Source organism: Myotis nattereri (genome assembly GCF_964212035.1).
Source record: "Myotis nattereri genome assembly, chromosome: 3".
Lineage (NCBI taxonomy): Eukaryota > Metazoa > Chordata > Mammalia > Chiroptera > Vespertilionidae > Myotis > Myotis nattereri.
Window position 1 is genome coordinate 211154100 of NC_138077.1, and position 17649 is coordinate 211171748.

A 17649-nucleotide genomic window follows, 5' to 3' on the forward strand; every position below is an offset into this window, starting at 1 on the left:
ATGACCTATATTACTGGCACCAGAAGAGGACACACAAGTAACAGGCCCTCAAGAGAAACGGGCCTCTGGGATTAGTTCTCTGACGGGGCAGTGACGATTCAGGCACCTCAGGACAGAACACTGGCAGCCCAAGGCTCTCCGTGGAAAAACAGCTGCAAGAATGGCCACCAGCGATCTCCGGGAAGGAAGACACGAGGGCTGCCTCTATGTGGAGAGCTTACAGAATACAAGGACAGGCCAGGATACTCAACCTCACCTCCAGGAACGTCAATGAGCCAGGGAGTTCTAAGATGACCATAAAGTAGCGTCTGGTCCCACCAAGCATCACATTAAAATATAAACTGAATCGATAACCTTACTGGGTCTCTTAGCTGTAAGTGCGAGCAAAGACTGGCACTCCAAGAATTCAAAAGGAGCCTGGGAGACTTTGATGACTTCGAGGTGGTCATATTACCGGAGAATGCCAAATTCCCTTTCCTTGCCCCAGAACCATAACCAGAGTGAGACCAATTTCTGCCCTTACCGGCTAATTACAAAGTCATATGCAGGGAGTTCATACTGGAAGAAAAAGAAGGGCAAGATTTGCTAGTTTGTCATATTCATTTCCCAGGGCTAGTGTAACAAGCCTGCACAAACTTGGTGGCTTGAACAACAGAACTATCGGGCCAGAGCTCTGGAGGCCAGAAGTCCTACGTGGTCAGCGTTCCCCCCGAGGCACTAGGGAAGAGTGCGTCCTTGCCCGTGGCAGCTCCTAGAGGTCACCTATATTCCTTGGCTCATGGACCAGCCACATCACGCTGACACCTGCTTCCGCCATGACATCTCCTTTTCTCACTCTGTGCCTCCCGCCTCCCTCCTATAAGGACCCTTATAATACTGGGTCCACCCAGATAGTCCAGGAAAAGCTCCCATCTCAAGATCCTAAACTGAATCACATCCGCAAAGTCCCTTTTACCATGTGAGGTAACGTGTTCACAGGTTCTGGGCTCTAGCACGTGAACATCTTTGACACCGTTACTCTCCCTACCGCACACGGGGTGACAGAAATGTGGGAGTATGTGTGGAAATGGATCTTAAAGGGCTTCATCAGCAAGAGAGGAGCGTGTAGGGCAGCTTCAATGACATGGTTACACCCACCAGAGACTCTGGACGCAGCGCCATCCTGAGTGGCTGGGAGGGCTCTAACTGTGTGCCCCGCTACCTGAAGCTTGGAACACGTGGCGGCTCAGGCAACCTCAGGACAGGACATCACACACATACCTATTGAGCTCCCGGATGGCCCGGAGTCTGCGGATATAGCGACGGCAACTTGGCAGGATAGAGAGGTGGTGGGCGTGCAGCGTAAGAAAGAAGCATTCCGTAGGGAATTTCGGCTCAGAAAAGGGAGGCTGATCTCCATCTAGGGAAAAAAAACACCATTATCCCCTAAATAAAAGTGGTTGCAGGACTAAATCAAAGAAAACGCACAACCAATAATGCAAAATGGCACTTGAATTTCCCAATAGTTTAATGACTTAAAAAATTATAGACAATAAAAACTAAAATCTGGGGGGAAACAATCCCTAAAAAAATATATAGACTTGACTAATGTTATAAGTAAAATGGAATTCCTGTGGGCTTGCTCCATTTAAAGAGCAGGTATTCTTCCCTGTCTGATGAAATGTCTACATATATGTACAGCAACAATCTTTTGTAATGTGTCTTCCCAATGTGTTTTATCTATGACCTGTATTCTTCAAAATGGGTGTTTCTTAATTTTCTCTATTAGAAGTGGTACTGGGAGAATCTATGTACAATAAATTACTCCCTCAGCCCAGCTTTGGGAGCACATGCTGGAAAGTGGAGTTACTGAGAAGGATGGAATGCTAGCCTTTGTTGTGAACCCCCAGAATCCACATTAGGCAGACTAAATAAATCGATTAAGTGCCACCTAGTTCTTCACAAGCTCACATTCTTCTCTTATCACTTTGTTTTTGATAATTTATAGCTATCTGATATCTTGAATTTCTTTCCATTTGTATCTTATTTTTCCTACAAGTACACATATTTTCCCTACAAGTATATTTTACTTTCTATGACACTTACTGCTTACATTTTGTTTCAAGCAAAAAACCCCATCTCTTGATAAAATATAGTTCTCACCTTACATATTTGTAACAGTTCTGGATTTTGAATGGCATGACTTTCTGACTTACAGGACACTAGTTTTCCTCCTTTCTTTTATTTTACACATTCGTTTTGTCTCACTCTATACATGGTATGTTTATAAATTAAGATACACACACACACAATGTCTCTGAAAATGCGCTTCATTTCTAAAATTACTTTAAATTTCTCTCTTACATCTAGGTTAAATCCTGTTTGGCTTTTCATGTTTTATTAGATTTTTAGAAAAATGCTTAACCTTTGATCCGTCTGAATTTCTTAGTCTATGAGGTATTCCAAGACTTAACAAAAGCTACTCATTGAATGGCACTAATCACACACTGACGTTACCGTTCGCAGGCACCTGGCTCTTATGACAGTTTAAATGCTTTTCTGGAATGTGCATGCCTGGGCACGATGCTGTCGCTGCAGCGAGCAGGCACCCGCCACCCTCCCTCATAGACAGTGCTGCAGGGCTCTGGTGGCTGTCATTAAGCAACTAATGTTCTAAGTGTGGAGAAAAAGGTCAATAACCATAATGGTTTCAAGATATTCATATATTAATCATACCATCAATTCGCCAAGATCTGTGAGATATTTCCTGAGAATTTTAATTGACACATATAAAGCATATATGTAGCTAAGTTGCTGCTGTCAGCTTTATTAAATATTTATTTATTTAAACTCAGAGAACAGTCTATTTCCTTCCGTTTCTTCTACGTATATATTTGATTTTGGCCAATCCAAAGAACTCTTTTTACTGTACTAATTTTTATTGCATATTATATCCCTAGCTCGTAAATTCATTTTTTGGAGAGGCAACAATGTGGGAGGAATCCCTAGCATCTAAACAAAATTATCTTCTTTCTAGACTCTATAAACTCTAACTTTTAACTGGGGCAGCTGGGAACACCCCCCACGTAGCAGGATGTGGCCACTCAGGGGCATGCCGGGTATTGAGATCCTTTGGGATTGGACCTAAACCAAAAAGTGGAGAGGCAGAAAGTCATCCCCTCCCTGTCCCTCCCCCCACCCTTAGGATCCACTTTCAAACCCAGTGTCATTACTGTTGCGTTTCTGCCCATTGCTCTTGCATTTCCACTTTTCTGTTTTCCTGCTCCCCTGTCTCCCAGACACATTCTGTCTGTCACAAGCCTCCACACCTTCCCTCTGCCTGTCCTTTCTTTCCCTGTCTTTCCGCCTTCGCAAGCTCTCCCTCTGCCTGCCTGGGCCTCTCTGGGGCGGGACTGCTGCTGGCCAGGGAAAGGGCTGAGGCCAGGCGGCCTAGGCTCCTCTTCCTCCTCCCTCCCGCTCCTCCCTCCCGCTCCTCCCTCCCTCTCCTCCCCTAGACACCCCGTGACCACCTCCTCCACAGCCTGTGACTCCCCCGGCTCCGGCCCTGACCCCAAGAGCCCACAACTTTTTTTTTTTAAGTAATTTTCCTTTTTATTTATTTTATTTTTAACATTTAAGGAATATTCTTTTTTTCTTTTGTTTTTAATATATATTTTTTTTATTGATTTCCGAGAGGAAGGGAGAGGGAGAGATATAAACATTAATAATGAGAGAGAATCACTGATTGGCTGCCTCCTGCACGCCCCCTACTTGGGGTGGGGATCAAGCCCACAGCCCGGGCATGTGCCCTTGGCCGGAATCGAACCTGGGACTCTTTAGTCTGCAGGCTGATGCTCTATCCACTGAGCCAAACTGGCTAGGGCCAGAGCCCACATCTAATTCTGAAGTCTGCCTGGCTTATCTGAAATCGGGTCTCCTGAGGGAAACAGAAATTTCGTAAAGAATTGCACTGCCTCCTTCACCACTGACAAACATGAGAAACTGCAACCCAAGAACCACCAGGAAGGGTGAACACAGACCAGGCTGCGTGGCAGAGCAGAGCGCCCTGGACTCGCGCACAGAACCGAGCAGCAGCGCCACGTGCTGAACGGGCGAGGCGAGCGTGGCACCTTTTGGAAGCTCAGTCTCCTCATATTTAACTAGAAAACAACAGAGTTACTATTAAGATATTAAAGTTCTTTTCCTGATCAGCCCATAAGCCTACACATAGAGAATTTCCTATAGAATATATGGGATGGTCAAAGGGAAGGCACTCTGAATCTCTTTGTTTTGGTTAAAATCTCCCATGACTCTGAAACAGGTCTGTACTGGCCAATAAAACCTGACCCTAAAAAAGTGTCATTAATGGTAAGTATCAGTAATGTTGCCTGATTGGGCAAGACCACAATCGAGTCCTCAGACATGCTCCCTGCTCTGCCCCCAGCTGAGTGAATCCGGGGTCTGATGTCACCGCTGTAGGGGTGAGGAGTCAGTGAAAACTGTCCCTGGAGGACAGGAGCAAGGGCCGGCGGGAGCAAGGAGGTGGGGGCAGGAGGCGACGGACAGGGACGCTGTACTGGTGTCAAATCCAAGCTGTGGGGTGACGCTCTGGGTGCCACTGCATCCTGCTGATGACAGACGCATACCTATTGTTTTTTAATTAAAAAAATTGAAGGGCAGCTTTTCAACGACCTGACAATGAACACATCACTCACAGAGTTCCGCCAGCCAGTCCTTCACATCCTCCATCGTGGCGTTCACTCTGGTCTCATCGGTGGGCAGAGTGATCCGACACCTCGGGTGGAATATATACGTGGGGTCAACCGTCTCTAACTTGATCTTTGTACTTAGCTGCTGCAGCACCCAGAGAAAATTCAGCATAAATCCATCTGTAGAAACCAATCTGTCATCTGTCTGTGAAACAAGAAAGGAAGTACTTAGAATAATGACTGAATAGAAATGCTGAGCAAACATGCATCTTTTTTTTCTTTTTTTTATTAAGAAAAAAAAAAAATTTTTAAATCCTCACCAGAGGATATGTTTCCATTGATTTTTAGAGAGAGTGGAAGGGAGAGAGGAGGGGGAGAGAGAGAAACATCGATGTGAGAGAGACACACTGATTGGTTGCCTCCCGCACATGCCCCAACCGGGGCTAGGGATCGAGCCTGCAACCCAGGTACATGCCCTTGACTGGAAATTGAACCTGAGACCCTTCCATCCACAGGCAGATGTTCTAACCACTGGCCAAACCAGCTAGAGCAGCAGTCGCCAACCGGTGGTCCGCGGACCACTGATGATCCGTGAAGTCCGAAAGGTTGGCGACCGCTGAGCTAGAGCACCAAACGGTCAGCGACAGGACACACATATCACGTCACCAGTCACCCTCCAGCACTCGAGTGCTCATTGTGAAGCATTTCATACGTTCTCTCGCCGAATCTTCACAACAGCCCGTAGAAGGCAGTTATGCTATTATTCCCATTTTCCAGAGAGGAAAACTAAGATTCAGAGAATTAAGTGATTGGCTCAGACCCTCACAATCAGCAAGCAACACACTCCACACTGCTGCCTTCCCCTTCACTCCCCGCAAGAGCATGGCAACAACTAGTGTCCCGGTCCCGCCTGACAGTCCCTCTAGGCGACAGCATTGCACGGTCCTCACTCATAGCAGAACAATCCTAACAGCGACAGTTACAACGCGGAGTGCTCGCTATGCAGTGCTCACTATTCCACCAACTTTACGGAGAGGAAACACACACGTTCAGTGTTTCTCATCCCCACTCGGCAATGAGGAAACGGAGAAACAGAAGTAACTGCCTAAGGTCCCACTGTCAGCAAACGCCGGAACCACCATGGCAGATGCAGGCAGTCTCGTACAAGGTCCATGCTTTGACCTATACTTTTGCCATCTTGAGTAGAAACAGCTCATCATTCATTACTAATACAGGGTGGACGGCCTTGTAGCTTTTTGCTCTGGCAAAACAGTCCACGCCAGTAGCCTCCATAGAGGGCTGGTCTCAGGTCTGCTCCGGCTCCCGCCCACTTTAGTCCCTTCTCTGCACCGATTCGGGGGGCTCCTCGCTGAGCAAACTGATGGAGCCTCTGACCCCCCTCCTAACGCACCACCCACCCTTCACTTCCTGTTCACGGTCCTCCAGCTACGAAGGCCGGCATGTGGGCTTGCTCCAAAGCTAGTCCATTCCTGCCTTACTGCCTTCCGCCTGCCTAGAGAGCCCTTTCCCCGGCCTTGCAATGGCTGGTTCTTTCTATCAGTCAGGTCTCTGATCAAATGCCACCTCCTTAGAGGGGCCTTTCCGCCACTCAGACAAAATTCACCCACAGCTTCTTTCTGGAACCTCCACCGTCACTCTCCAGGGCGGTACCTTGCGGTCTTTGCTTCCTAGGAGCTATGTCTGCTGAAACCATGTCTGTGCGCTCACTCCTTTACCCTACAGGACACCCGCTGCACACAAGCAGGAAGTGTCTCCATCTTGTTCAACACGCATCTCCATCTCCCAGGACAGTGTCGGGTCAGCGCTGAATGAACAGAGGAGTTAGAGGAATGAATTAACGAAGCAATGAAAGGAGCCTTTAGGGGTCCTACCTGCATCTGTGCTTTTTTCATATTGGCATTGACGACAGCCGCCATGTAACCAAGGGCAGCCTCCCGGGTTTCACCATTTAACAGAATACTATGCAGAATCTTGAAAAGCTCTTGCTGAAATTTATTTTAAAAACAAAGAAAAAAATTAAAGCTTTACTTTAAAAACTATTCCTTTGGACTTAAGGATAGCTAGCTCCCTCCCCGCTTTCTCTCCTCCCCACTTCCTCTGACTGTGAGAAGCTGATGACAGGAAGAGCAGATGACAAGCCCACACTCAACTGTGTCAACAGCATTAGCATGGAAGGGGACGTGGAGTGGAGAAGGATGTAGTTACAGTTTTAATAAAATAGCCTTTGCCATTTCCTTTCCAGGAGAGGATCACAGTTATCTTAATGACGTTATAATTAGCCTATAATTTTGCTGCTTTTTTTGAGAACTGAAGCCATATAAACTACATTTGGGACCAGCGAGTTAAACTAACAGCGCTCACTCACCCCATGTTTTAAATGCCTTAAGAGCAAGTTGCAGAAAACCTGGCCACTAAACTCAGGACCCGTGCCCAGCGATGCCTCCTACTGAGGGCGCATAGCATTCTAGCTGAAGTTACCGTTCAAGACACCGGTTACTCGTCTACCGCCTTTATTCATCCCCCGAGTTCATTTTCTGAGCACCTACCCTTCCCAGCTCCAAGTAATGCTGCAATGATTGGCTAACCACGCGAGTATTTTCCAGGGTAATAGCAGGCCCTGAGAAATATTTTTCAACCACTTTAGCCTGGAAAGAAAAGAAACAAATTCAATCGACATATATTATACATTTGGGAAGGAATCTGAACACAAGAGCAAAGGTGCAAATGGCCACTATACTTACGTCATCTTCTGCGAAGACTGAGAAGCTAAAGAAAGACCCCAAGTAGGAGAGTCTCTGCAGCTCCCGCCCAGACCCAGGGCTGAGGGACTTAGGCAACCACAACGGCAAGGAAGCGACCTGTGCAAAAATGAGAGGCAGGTGAAGCTGCTGTCTCGGCAAGGGAGGTCAAGAGTCATGGACAGAGTTCCCAACAGCCGACCTCCGCAGCGGGTCCTGAGCCACCGGCACAACGTGGACATTAACATCCCAAAACACAGGCTCCCACGTGTGCTCGCTTCCCCCTGCGGGCGTTTTCTCGTCTCGGATGGAGGAAAACCTCCAGCTCCTCCATACTTTTATCAGATATACTTCTAAGTTTTTATGGACATACTTCTAAGTTTGATGTTTCAGAAACTCTGCGACGGAGTGCACATGAACTCTTCTTATGCTGCAAAAGGATTCAAGTCAGTTCTTCCCTAGGACTCGCTATTCTAGATGTATTATTCTAGATGTATAATACTAACCCAAAATTTAAAAAAAATCACTAAGAAGGTCAACAGCTTCATCCCAGGAAATGGTATATGACATCAATTTAAGAATCCAGAGCCACCCACACATGCTACCTATGTCTAGATCTAAATGCCCTACGACAGACGGTGCCCAGATGATGCACGGAGGAACGCCTTCTGAGTTATGCTCAGTCCAAGTGTGCAAGCCCATCAGGGAGGCACTTACCAAATTGCACACGGGGTGTGTCTTCCCAAACTTGGTTTCGCAGAGCTCACCCAAAGCCTGGAAATCAGATCAGAGAGTCGTTTAAACATATTTCACCAGACCGCAAAGTCAACACCGAAGAATAGCTCTAACTGCTGCTGTAAATGCGAATGTATTCCTCCCAACCCTAACAGCTTCACTGCTTCCCTGATTCAGCAATACATCGCCCTGTAAAACACTTAACATAAAATAGAAATACAAAATGAAGCTAAAAGTCACTCAAACCTTACACCAAGGGACAACCTCTATTGATATTTTAGTTAACAGCTTTCCAGACATATTTTTGTGCATATACACAGAGATAAATGTGTATATATATTTTTTAAATAACTTTTTTTCCATGTCAAAAAGATATGCTTCATAAACTGTAGATGGGTAATCTTGCCAGTGCTAAACAGAGCTATAAAGAATTATAATTTAATAAGCTATCAAATCCAGAACATATTTAAAAGTATTCCTTGGTTTCATGATCTCTGGTATTTTTGAGAACTCCAACATTTTCCTTCTGAGTGTCAATCATTCTCATATTAGAGAATCATGAAAAGTGTTTTTTTAGGGACAAGCAGCACTAACACAGCCACTGTAAGCCAATCAAATGCCATGTGAACAGTGGGCTTACTTCTCTGCAATGTGGACACGGTGCACCGACACGTCTTTGAGAAGCCCGGGCTCAGTGCACCACCGAGAAGGGAGTATTCTTGCTGCTCAGTTCAGGGTTCCCCAACTTTGCTGCACTTTGGGATCTCCTGGGAAGTGTCAGAAATCCCAATGCCAGGCCACAGCCTCACCACACACGAGATGAATTCAATTACAGTGCCTGGGAGCCGGGCATCAGGATTTTGTAAAGGTCCCCAGGTGAGTCGAAGGTAGGGCAGAGTTGGGATCCACTGACCTAGAGAATAATGAGTTTCTGATTTTGGCTCCAGGAGACTTCCTCTGCCTGCCTCTCACTACTGTCCTTTCCCAAAATGCACACTCATTGCTGTACAAGCACCAATAATGATACAAAATAAACTGATTGTCTATCATAAGGCCTCCGTCTTTTGTTGATATCTGACACTAAAAGCTCCTTGCTGAATCAAACCACCATCGGAAAGTCAGCGATTCCAGGAAGGAATATTTACAGAATATGGTGGTAAGTCATGTGCACCGAAATACTTCACCACTGAGCTCAAACCATCAGCTTATTCCGCTTCCTTTTATCTGCCACACACAGAGCGGAGCATAAGGATGAAGGACTTTTGTCAGGAGCCTGAGGAGGATGTGTGACGAAGAGCCCTGTACAAATCCAGGCAAAAATGATCTTTAAAACAGAGTTCCGGCTCCCAGCAGGGTCTTTAGCCTGCCTGTGAGCTCGGTTTGGGGTCTTTCGGAGGTAAGTGTACCCGTTGTGCACGCCTCTGCGCTAACGTTTATCCCGTGCACTTCGTGGACTGTGCTGCTGGCTTTTGCAGCATCTGCGAGCACCCTGCAGAGAGCTGGTCCCCGTCTAGTGGGGTCCTGCACCCCGAGGGCCTGGCACAGACCCGGTCCCCAGTAGCTAACAAGTTCATTGTTAGCTATAAGCATTAAGTCTGTATAATGATTAAATGGAACAAATGCGGTAAAAAATATCTATTTGACCAACACCTCAATTTATGGAAGGCTGTATTTATACACAGAGTTAATGAATTATTTTGATGTTTCCCTTCATATTTCTAGAATAAAAAATATTCAGTAATACTTCAAAGTATTTTTCTCCTAAAATTTCAAAGAAGTAAATTCAGAGAAGAGCTTGTTATTTTGTTTCTGGTTCCAATATTTTTATCACAGTCAAGGTCCTCGATGAGAATCTAGCTGAAACGTTCGTCCACAATTTCTGCTGAGCTAAGTAGATCTGTGTTTCCCATGTTCAAGTAAAGCTTGAAGCGTACAGCCCCAGGAAATGGAAGGTGAACAAGAAAATTACTCTTAGACCTTCTGTACAAAGTCACTACATAAATGATAAAGCTGTATACTTTTCTTAGAATAGCCTAACTTTTTATTTGCATTTGTAATTTTTTTTAAGCTAAATTTCATCCCAAATAGTATGGCATGCTCACTCCTGGGAGAATCATAGAGGATACCACCAATAATGATCGTTCTCATAAGCTATCCAATGAGCGGGGGGCACTTTAATGACTGATCACTGAATGCCTAGGCCTGGATGGGTGGGATGGGTACTGGGCTGCTAACTGCCTTCGCTGACCCATCCCACTGCACGCCACACACTCTGCATGGCCACACAATGATTTCATGTTTTAAATTTGAAAACAAGGTTGATCGTGAACCTGAAAGAAAAGTGTATGTTAACATAACCTGGGAGAAAACAGCTAATGAAAGGGTTATAAGAAAGAAGCAGCTTTACCATGAGGGGGTATTTAAAGTAGTCACTCTCAAGGGAGCACTCTTTGGCAGCAAGCGCCAGGCCTTGCAAAATGGGGATAAAGATCTGTAAGAAAACAAAACAAAACAAAATGAGAAATATAAGTTTAAGGAAATTTAAGAACGGGAGGCATCGTAAATAAAGTGCGGATCTGAATGCACAGGCGTCTCCCGCATCCCCGAGGAAAAGCTGTTTGCATATAAGGGAGTCCAGACCCAGCCAGGGTGCTGCTGTCCTTCACGCCCAGCCACCAAGTAATGCAGCTGAATTCTCCAGAAGCAACAGCACACGGAGAACCCTAACACCCTGGCAGGACTCCCCGGTGTTCCACAGAAACTCAGGAATCTGGAGCCTGATATGGACCCTCCAGGGGTCCCTGCTTTAATCAGCTCAATTCTACACAACTCAGAACACATGTTTCTGATCATCAAGCACCCATAATCTATAAAGAAACTGGACTACATGTTCTAATACTTTCTCACCTCTATCAATGGTGTTAAGAAATTCTTTGCTTCCACCCTCCCACCTCCATCTAATTCCTTCCATCTTTCCCTGTATTTTGAAGAGAACAAGAAAAATAGACCGATAATGAATATTATTACACTAGAGGCCCGGTGTGTGAAATTCATGCACGGGTAGGGTCCCTAGGCCTGATGGGCGATCAGGGGTGATCAGGGCCGATCAGGGCCTTTCGGCTGCCGGCCAGGGCCTTCCTACATTCCGTGCTGTCCCCTGGTGGTCAGTGCACGTCATAGCGAGCGGTTGAACTCTGGTCGGTCAAACTCCCGAGGGAACAATTTGCATATTAGCCTTTTATTATATAGGATTAACCTTAAATATGTAGAACAAAGAGATAGCTGGTAAACGCTAAAATTGAAAAAGACAACTTTATCAGAATGTCTTCCCTCCACAAACACCATAGCCTGCTGGCAGAGCTGCAGGGCACTCCCATGTACTTTTACAAGTTTACTACTAATGCCAGGGCACACAAACGCTGCCAGATGAGCACAGCACACGTGACTTCGAAAGTCACAACGCACTCACTCATCAACACATCCGGGGATTTGGTAGGGATTCGAGACTTCTAATTCCATTAAGGTGGAAAAAAGTTGTAACCAACGGCTAACAATCTGAATGCCAACATGTTGGAAAAGGGAGTTCTATGAAGCCACTGGGAAACCTGAGAAACTCCCTTTCCTACTAACCTCCTTCCATTGTACTGAGCACCTTCATCATTTAGGAAGCACAGTATTACAGACAGGTGCCCTGAACTACCCGGGCCTTATGGCATCCGGAGGTATCAACACAGCTCTGGAAGAAATCATTCTAGTTTTGCAAATGAGCAATCGGGGTGGAAGTAATGTGCTTGCGTAAGAGCTAAAAAGAGAGGAAGTGCTTAGATGGGGAACGCCAAAACTGCAAGCAAGAAAACAAACAAACAGAAGTTCCAGAATCACCAAAAGTAAATTTCTTAACTGGTCATCTAAAGTAATCTCTGAGCACCGTTTTCAGGAATGCTATAAAGCAAAGCATCATTACTTTCTCTAATAGAGCTTTCCTCTTTTGTAAGTAGAGTTTGCGTTATAACAAACAGACAATATTGCTAAGCTTATTTTTCAAATAGGCAAGTGTTATACTATCTGTGTGAGTTACATATTTCAATAATTCTCTTCTATTCATATAAATAGCTCCCAGCAATAAAATAATGCTACAGGTGTTCATCTCCAACCTTAAATTCTAGCAACAATTTATTTCTGATATCTTTATTTATCTGTGAATATCACAAATATTTACATTTCAGTCAAAAGATTTAATAATTTAAAGAAGACAGGAAGGTAACTTGTTTTTCAGTTCAACAACTCCGTTTTACTCATCCTTTCTAGAAAAGACACGTGGTGATACCTAAGGAGAGACAAGCCTTGTTTAAGACTAAGTGTCAGAAAAGGCATCAAAATCCTGTGATTAAAAATAAGCAGGCCAGCCCTGACTGGTTTGGCTCAGTGGATAGAGTGTCGGCCTGCGGACTGAAAGGTCCCAGGTTCGATTCTAGTCAAGGGCATGTACCTTGGTTGCAGGCACATCCTCAGTGGGAGGTGTGCAAGAGGCAGCTGATCGATGTTTCCCTCTCATCGATGTTTCTAACTCTCTATCCCTCTCCCTTCCTCTCTATAAAAAAAAATCAATAAAATATATTTTTTTAAAAAATAAGCAGGCCTGCAGTGGTTAACACATTGTGAATATACTAGATGCCACTGAACTGTACACTTCAAAATGAGTACCCTTGCTACGTGAATTTCACCTCAATTGTATAACAACAAAGAGGTCATTTCATAGTCTCTGTACAATAAAACAGGCACAACATACTCCTTTCAGCTGATCATTGGGATGATTTTTTAGTTGAAGCTACTCTGGGTCCCTCAAATGATGTCTTTTTTAATGCAAGTGTTCTAGTTAAAGCAGTTACACATATAACACAATGTATCACCTTTCAAGACAGTTACTTATTTTCATCAGCGTTTCACTCATCCTTCTGGAGAAGAAAAGCTCACTCTGATGCCTTAACTATTCCCCTGTGTCAACGAGACCATCAGGTAAGAGAAGCAGTAGAGGGATCCAGACAGAGTATGCAATGCTAACTGGGAGTTTCACTCCCGAATTTTAAAGACACAATTTCTGAGAATTCAAAGACATTAAAATGAATAGCTATAGCCTGGCTGGTGTGGCTCAGTGGTTGGGCATCAACCTATAAACCAGGAGGTCACAGTTCAATTCCCTGTCAGGACACATGCCCGGTTTGAGGGCTCTGTCCCCAGTGTGGGGTAGGCAGGAGGCAGCAAACCAATGATAATCTCTTGTAATTATAATTGATGTTTCTAACTCTCTCTCCCTCTCCCTTCCTCTCTGAAATCATTAAAAATATATTTTAAAAAATTAATAGCTATAAGTAATCCTCCTATATAATAAAAGGGCAATATGCAAATTGTCTCCTCTACTGGAAGTTCGTCCAGTGGGTGGGGCTGGCTGCCACCCCCACCCCCATACACCCCAATCAGGGCAGCCTGCCGGACCCACCCATGCACGAATTTGTGCACCGGGTCTCTAGTATTAAGTATAAAAAACAGATTAATAGGAATCATATCAAGTATAGCTTGCCTCTGTTATTCTTCCTAGTCACACGAAAAAGAAATGATCATACAACAAATTGAGAGAAAATGTCATAAAAATCCTTTCGCGGAGGGAAGGGAGCAGCTTGCGTGAAAGTAGCTGTGGCAAAGTGTGTACTTTTTTTTTTAATTTTTAAAAATTGATTTCAGAGAGGAAGGGAGAGGGAGAGATAGAAACATTAATGATGAGAATCACTGATTGGCTGCCTCCTGCCGCCCCGCCCCCCCCCCCCCCCCCCGCCCCGCCTGGGAATCCAGCTGGCAACCCAGGCACGTGCCCTTTGACTGGAATCGAACCTGGGACCCTTCAGTCTGCAGGCTGATGCTCTATCCACTGAGCAAAACTGGTTAGGACCAAAGAGTGTACTTTGTAAGACAAGCCATAAAGCAGCAACCAAAAGGCAATGCTAAAAACACCCTGCAAGCCTGAGCTTATTAGTTATTATTAAGCTTTATTATTAAATACTGCATATCTGCATTTTCACTTGACTTTACACAATGAGGTATCAAAAATCAATGACTAGTTAATGAATGAAGTAATCAGTAAGATACGAGATATCACCCCCAGATTACTGGTAGGAAGACAAAGATTTTATGTGGTGTGCAAACTGCCGCTGCCCTAATTTGGTCATTAATTTATTAATCACCTTTTTGTAAACACGGAGAGCTAATTTTCAACACTACTCACCAAATGCACAGTGAGCCTGATGTTATCTCTTGGTATTCCTATGTTAAAAGCTCCTTAAAAATCAGGGGCACACCCTTATATTTCTTCTTATTTCCCAAAGCACTTAGCAAGAATCCTATTTAGAATATTCCTGCCTCATTGATTAGTTGAAAAGACATCTGATTTGAACAATGCAGCTGCTAATCTGATTTCCCTAACAAAGGGATCTCAGGTGGGTCTCCTCTCTGAGCAGATAACACGTGCATAATAAAATTCAGGAACAGAGTTTCAATACATGGTGCATTTAAAAACCAGCCTCATCATAGAAACTCCTAAGCTAAAAGTTTTGGTAGCAAATTCCCGAAACCTTACCTGCTTGAACACTTCTTCATCCTGGTGAGTGGTTCTCACCAGCTCTTGAATGAAGCCGTATGGGAGGTTCCTACACAGCATGTACGGCACCAGGAGGGATGGCTGCTGCATGGACCTGCGGACCGGGAGAGTCAATAACTGCGATGAGTCAACCAATTGCCACAGAACACAGAACACATGGGAGGCCATGTCAGCAGCAACTGCCAGCCAAATGTTAAACTTGAAATCTCCCAAATATTCTACAGGATATAGGTAGTTTAGGTAAAAGATCACTCTTCTTATCTATTATAATAAAAACATAATATGCAAATCAACCAAATGACCGAACAGCAGAATGACTGTCCGGACAACTACGCTATGACACGCACTGACGCCAGGCAAGCCAAGGCGGGTACGATGCAATTGGTGGTGGGGGGGGTGGGGGGTCTCACCATCGCCCCACAATTGCCCTGCAGAGGGAGGCACAGGCCAGCCAAGTGATTGCACTGCACGCCTGCCGCCCACAGAGGGAGGTGACTGGTGGTGGGGAAGGGAGGAGCAGCGCCACACAGATGGCAAGCAGTGGCAGCGGTGAGGCAGGGCCAGCTGCCGGCAGCCGGGGGAAGGAAAGCCCCGATAGGCCCTGATTGCCAGCCAGGCCTAGGTACCCTACCCAAGGGGTCCGGATTGCATGAGGGCGCAGGCCGGGCTGAGGGACACGCCCCGCCCCGTGCACGAATTTTATGCACTGGGCCTCTAGTCATAAATAAATTCCTTTCTGTCTAAAAACTGAGAGATTAGCCCTGGCCAGTGTGGCTCAGCAGTTGAGCATAGACCTATGAATCAGGAGGTCAGGGTTCGATTCCTGGTCAGAGCACATGCCCGGGTTGCAGGCTTGATCCCCCATGGAGGGGCCTGCAGGAGGCAGCCAATCAATAATTCTCTCTCATCACTGATGTTTCTATCTCTCTCCCTTCCTCTCTGAAATCAATAAAAAATATATTTTAAAAAATTGACCTCTTTTACTTAATTGGTTTATGCTTTAACCAATTAAAGATGAGCAGTGGCTAGACTTCCCGCTAACATCAAGCACATCTCGGTTTCTCCTACCTGGGCTGGGTGAGGGAGCCTTGCAGTACTAACGCAGTGTGGGATATGCACTGTGAGCGGATGTTGCTCAGAAGCTGGCTGACCGCTGGCTGGCTGCACATCTGAAAAGAAAAGACAAACAAAGTAACTCCAGACTGTTGAAAACTGACAATATTCAGAAGAGACGGAACTCCAGGAAATGGCATGCTTTACTCTTCCTTAATTGACACTGAACAAGCCAGAGTAACTGTATCAGCCCGGTCACTGCTTCTGCTGAAATCTACATTAGAGAAGAAAGAAGTGGAGGCTGGAGGCGACCACTCAGGAATCTCAGACATGTGCCCGCTCGCTCTGCTTTGCTAAGGTTAAGAGCAACAAACCCCAGAGGCGCTGCAGACATATGAAACTAACAGGTGGACAACCAGATTAGTTTCTAATGGAAAACTAGAACTAGAAAATGAAGTAGGAATAAAATGAAATAATAATGAAGTCAGCACAAAAGAGAAAAAGTATAGCTTCCTAAGTTTAAATGCAGTTTTGCAACTTATTATGTAAGTGATTCTGGACAATTAATTAATCTCTCCAAGGTTCATTTGCTTATTCATACAACATTAAAAATAGTACGCATCTTGCCATAACCGGTTTGGCTCAGTGGATAGAGCGTCGGCCTGCGGACTCAAGGGTCCCAGGTTCGATTCCGGTCAAGGGCATGTACCTTGGTTGCGGGCACATCCCCAGAAGGGGGTGTGCAGGAGGCAGCTGATCGATGTTTCTCTCTCATCGATGTTTCTAACTCTCTATCCTTCTTCCTTCCTCTCTGTAAAAAGTCAATAAAATATATTAAAAAAAAAAATAGTAAGCATCTGACACTGGATTACACCGGGCTAACTGAACAACTGGGAATCTGAACTAATGCAGGCCTAGCACAGCACCTGCCAGTCTACGGGCTACATAAATGTTGTTTATTATGATTATGATTATGAGAGACTATCAGAAATTACTAGGGCCATGTAAGCTGTTGGTAGCAATGGCCCTTAGCCCTGTCACTTCTTCCCTCTGCTAGGATGTGAGTTCTACGAGGGCAGGGATCTTCGTCTGTTTTGTTCATATCCCAAGCTCCGGGTATAGTGCCGGGCATGTAGTACATGCTCAATAACACTTCATGAATAAATAAATGAATGCTAAGTAGGGGGTGGAAACTATTATTTATCAAACAAATGACCAGGCTCTGTGGGTACTTTTAGATGAATCTATTTCTTATTACCTTTGGTGCTTTTTTTTCCTCTATTCCAACTCGGTCAAAACACTCGATGAGGTAGTTCAGCATATCTGTCTCCTTGCAGGTCTCAATGGCAAAATGGTCACTGTAGGAATCCCAAGAACTTGCCCCACCACAGGCTCCAAAACTTTGTAGAAGAGAAGAGAAAGTGATGGTTCGCACCTCTCCTCAGCACATTGTTTCAGACAGTTTGCACTTCTGCAGCAGAAAGCCTGCTGGGACCCCGCCCCGGGCCAGAGCGCAGGCCCCATGCTGCCAAGGCTGGAGCTGACTGCTCATCCCCCTGCTCCAAGGCCACCCACCATCATTTCTAATAAACCTTTTATTGTGACTAAGAAGTCTGACCAGAACCCCAACGTCTTATCTTGTTGGGAATGGCAACCTGCAAAACCAGGAGGCCTAAGCACGGCGAGGCATCAGAAAGGGGGCCGCACGTACCTAAGCCAAGCGGGCAGCATCGCTCGGGCAGACACGGGGGTTAGAGCACACTAA

The 17649-nt window shown here is 45.3% G+C and overlaps 1 protein-coding gene across 1 annotated transcript in view; it reads right to left on the reverse strand.

Moving 5' to 3' along the window:
* Nucleotides 1–17649, reverse strand: part of UBE4B (ubiquitination factor E4B) — an 89465-nt gene that overhangs the window by 18782 nt on the left and 53034 nt on the right. The window contains exons 9-18 of the mRNA XM_081087255.1: nucleotides 17143–17284; nucleotides 15900–16000; nucleotides 14811–14925; nucleotides 10590–10673; nucleotides 8165–8221; nucleotides 7451–7567; nucleotides 7256–7354; nucleotides 6581–6694; nucleotides 4695–4893; nucleotides 1261–1399 (exon numbers count right to left, since the gene is read on the reverse strand). Of these exons, the coding sequence (XP_080943381.1) occupies nucleotides 1261–1399; nucleotides 4695–4893; nucleotides 6581–6694; nucleotides 7256–7354; nucleotides 7451–7567; nucleotides 8165–8221; nucleotides 10590–10673; nucleotides 14811–14925; nucleotides 15900–16000; nucleotides 17143–17284 (1167 nt within the window). The remainder of the gene's footprint in view (nucleotides 1–1260; nucleotides 1400–4694; nucleotides 4894–6580; nucleotides 6695–7255; nucleotides 7355–7450; nucleotides 7568–8164; nucleotides 8222–10589; nucleotides 10674–14810; nucleotides 14926–15899; nucleotides 16001–17142; nucleotides 17285–17649) is intronic.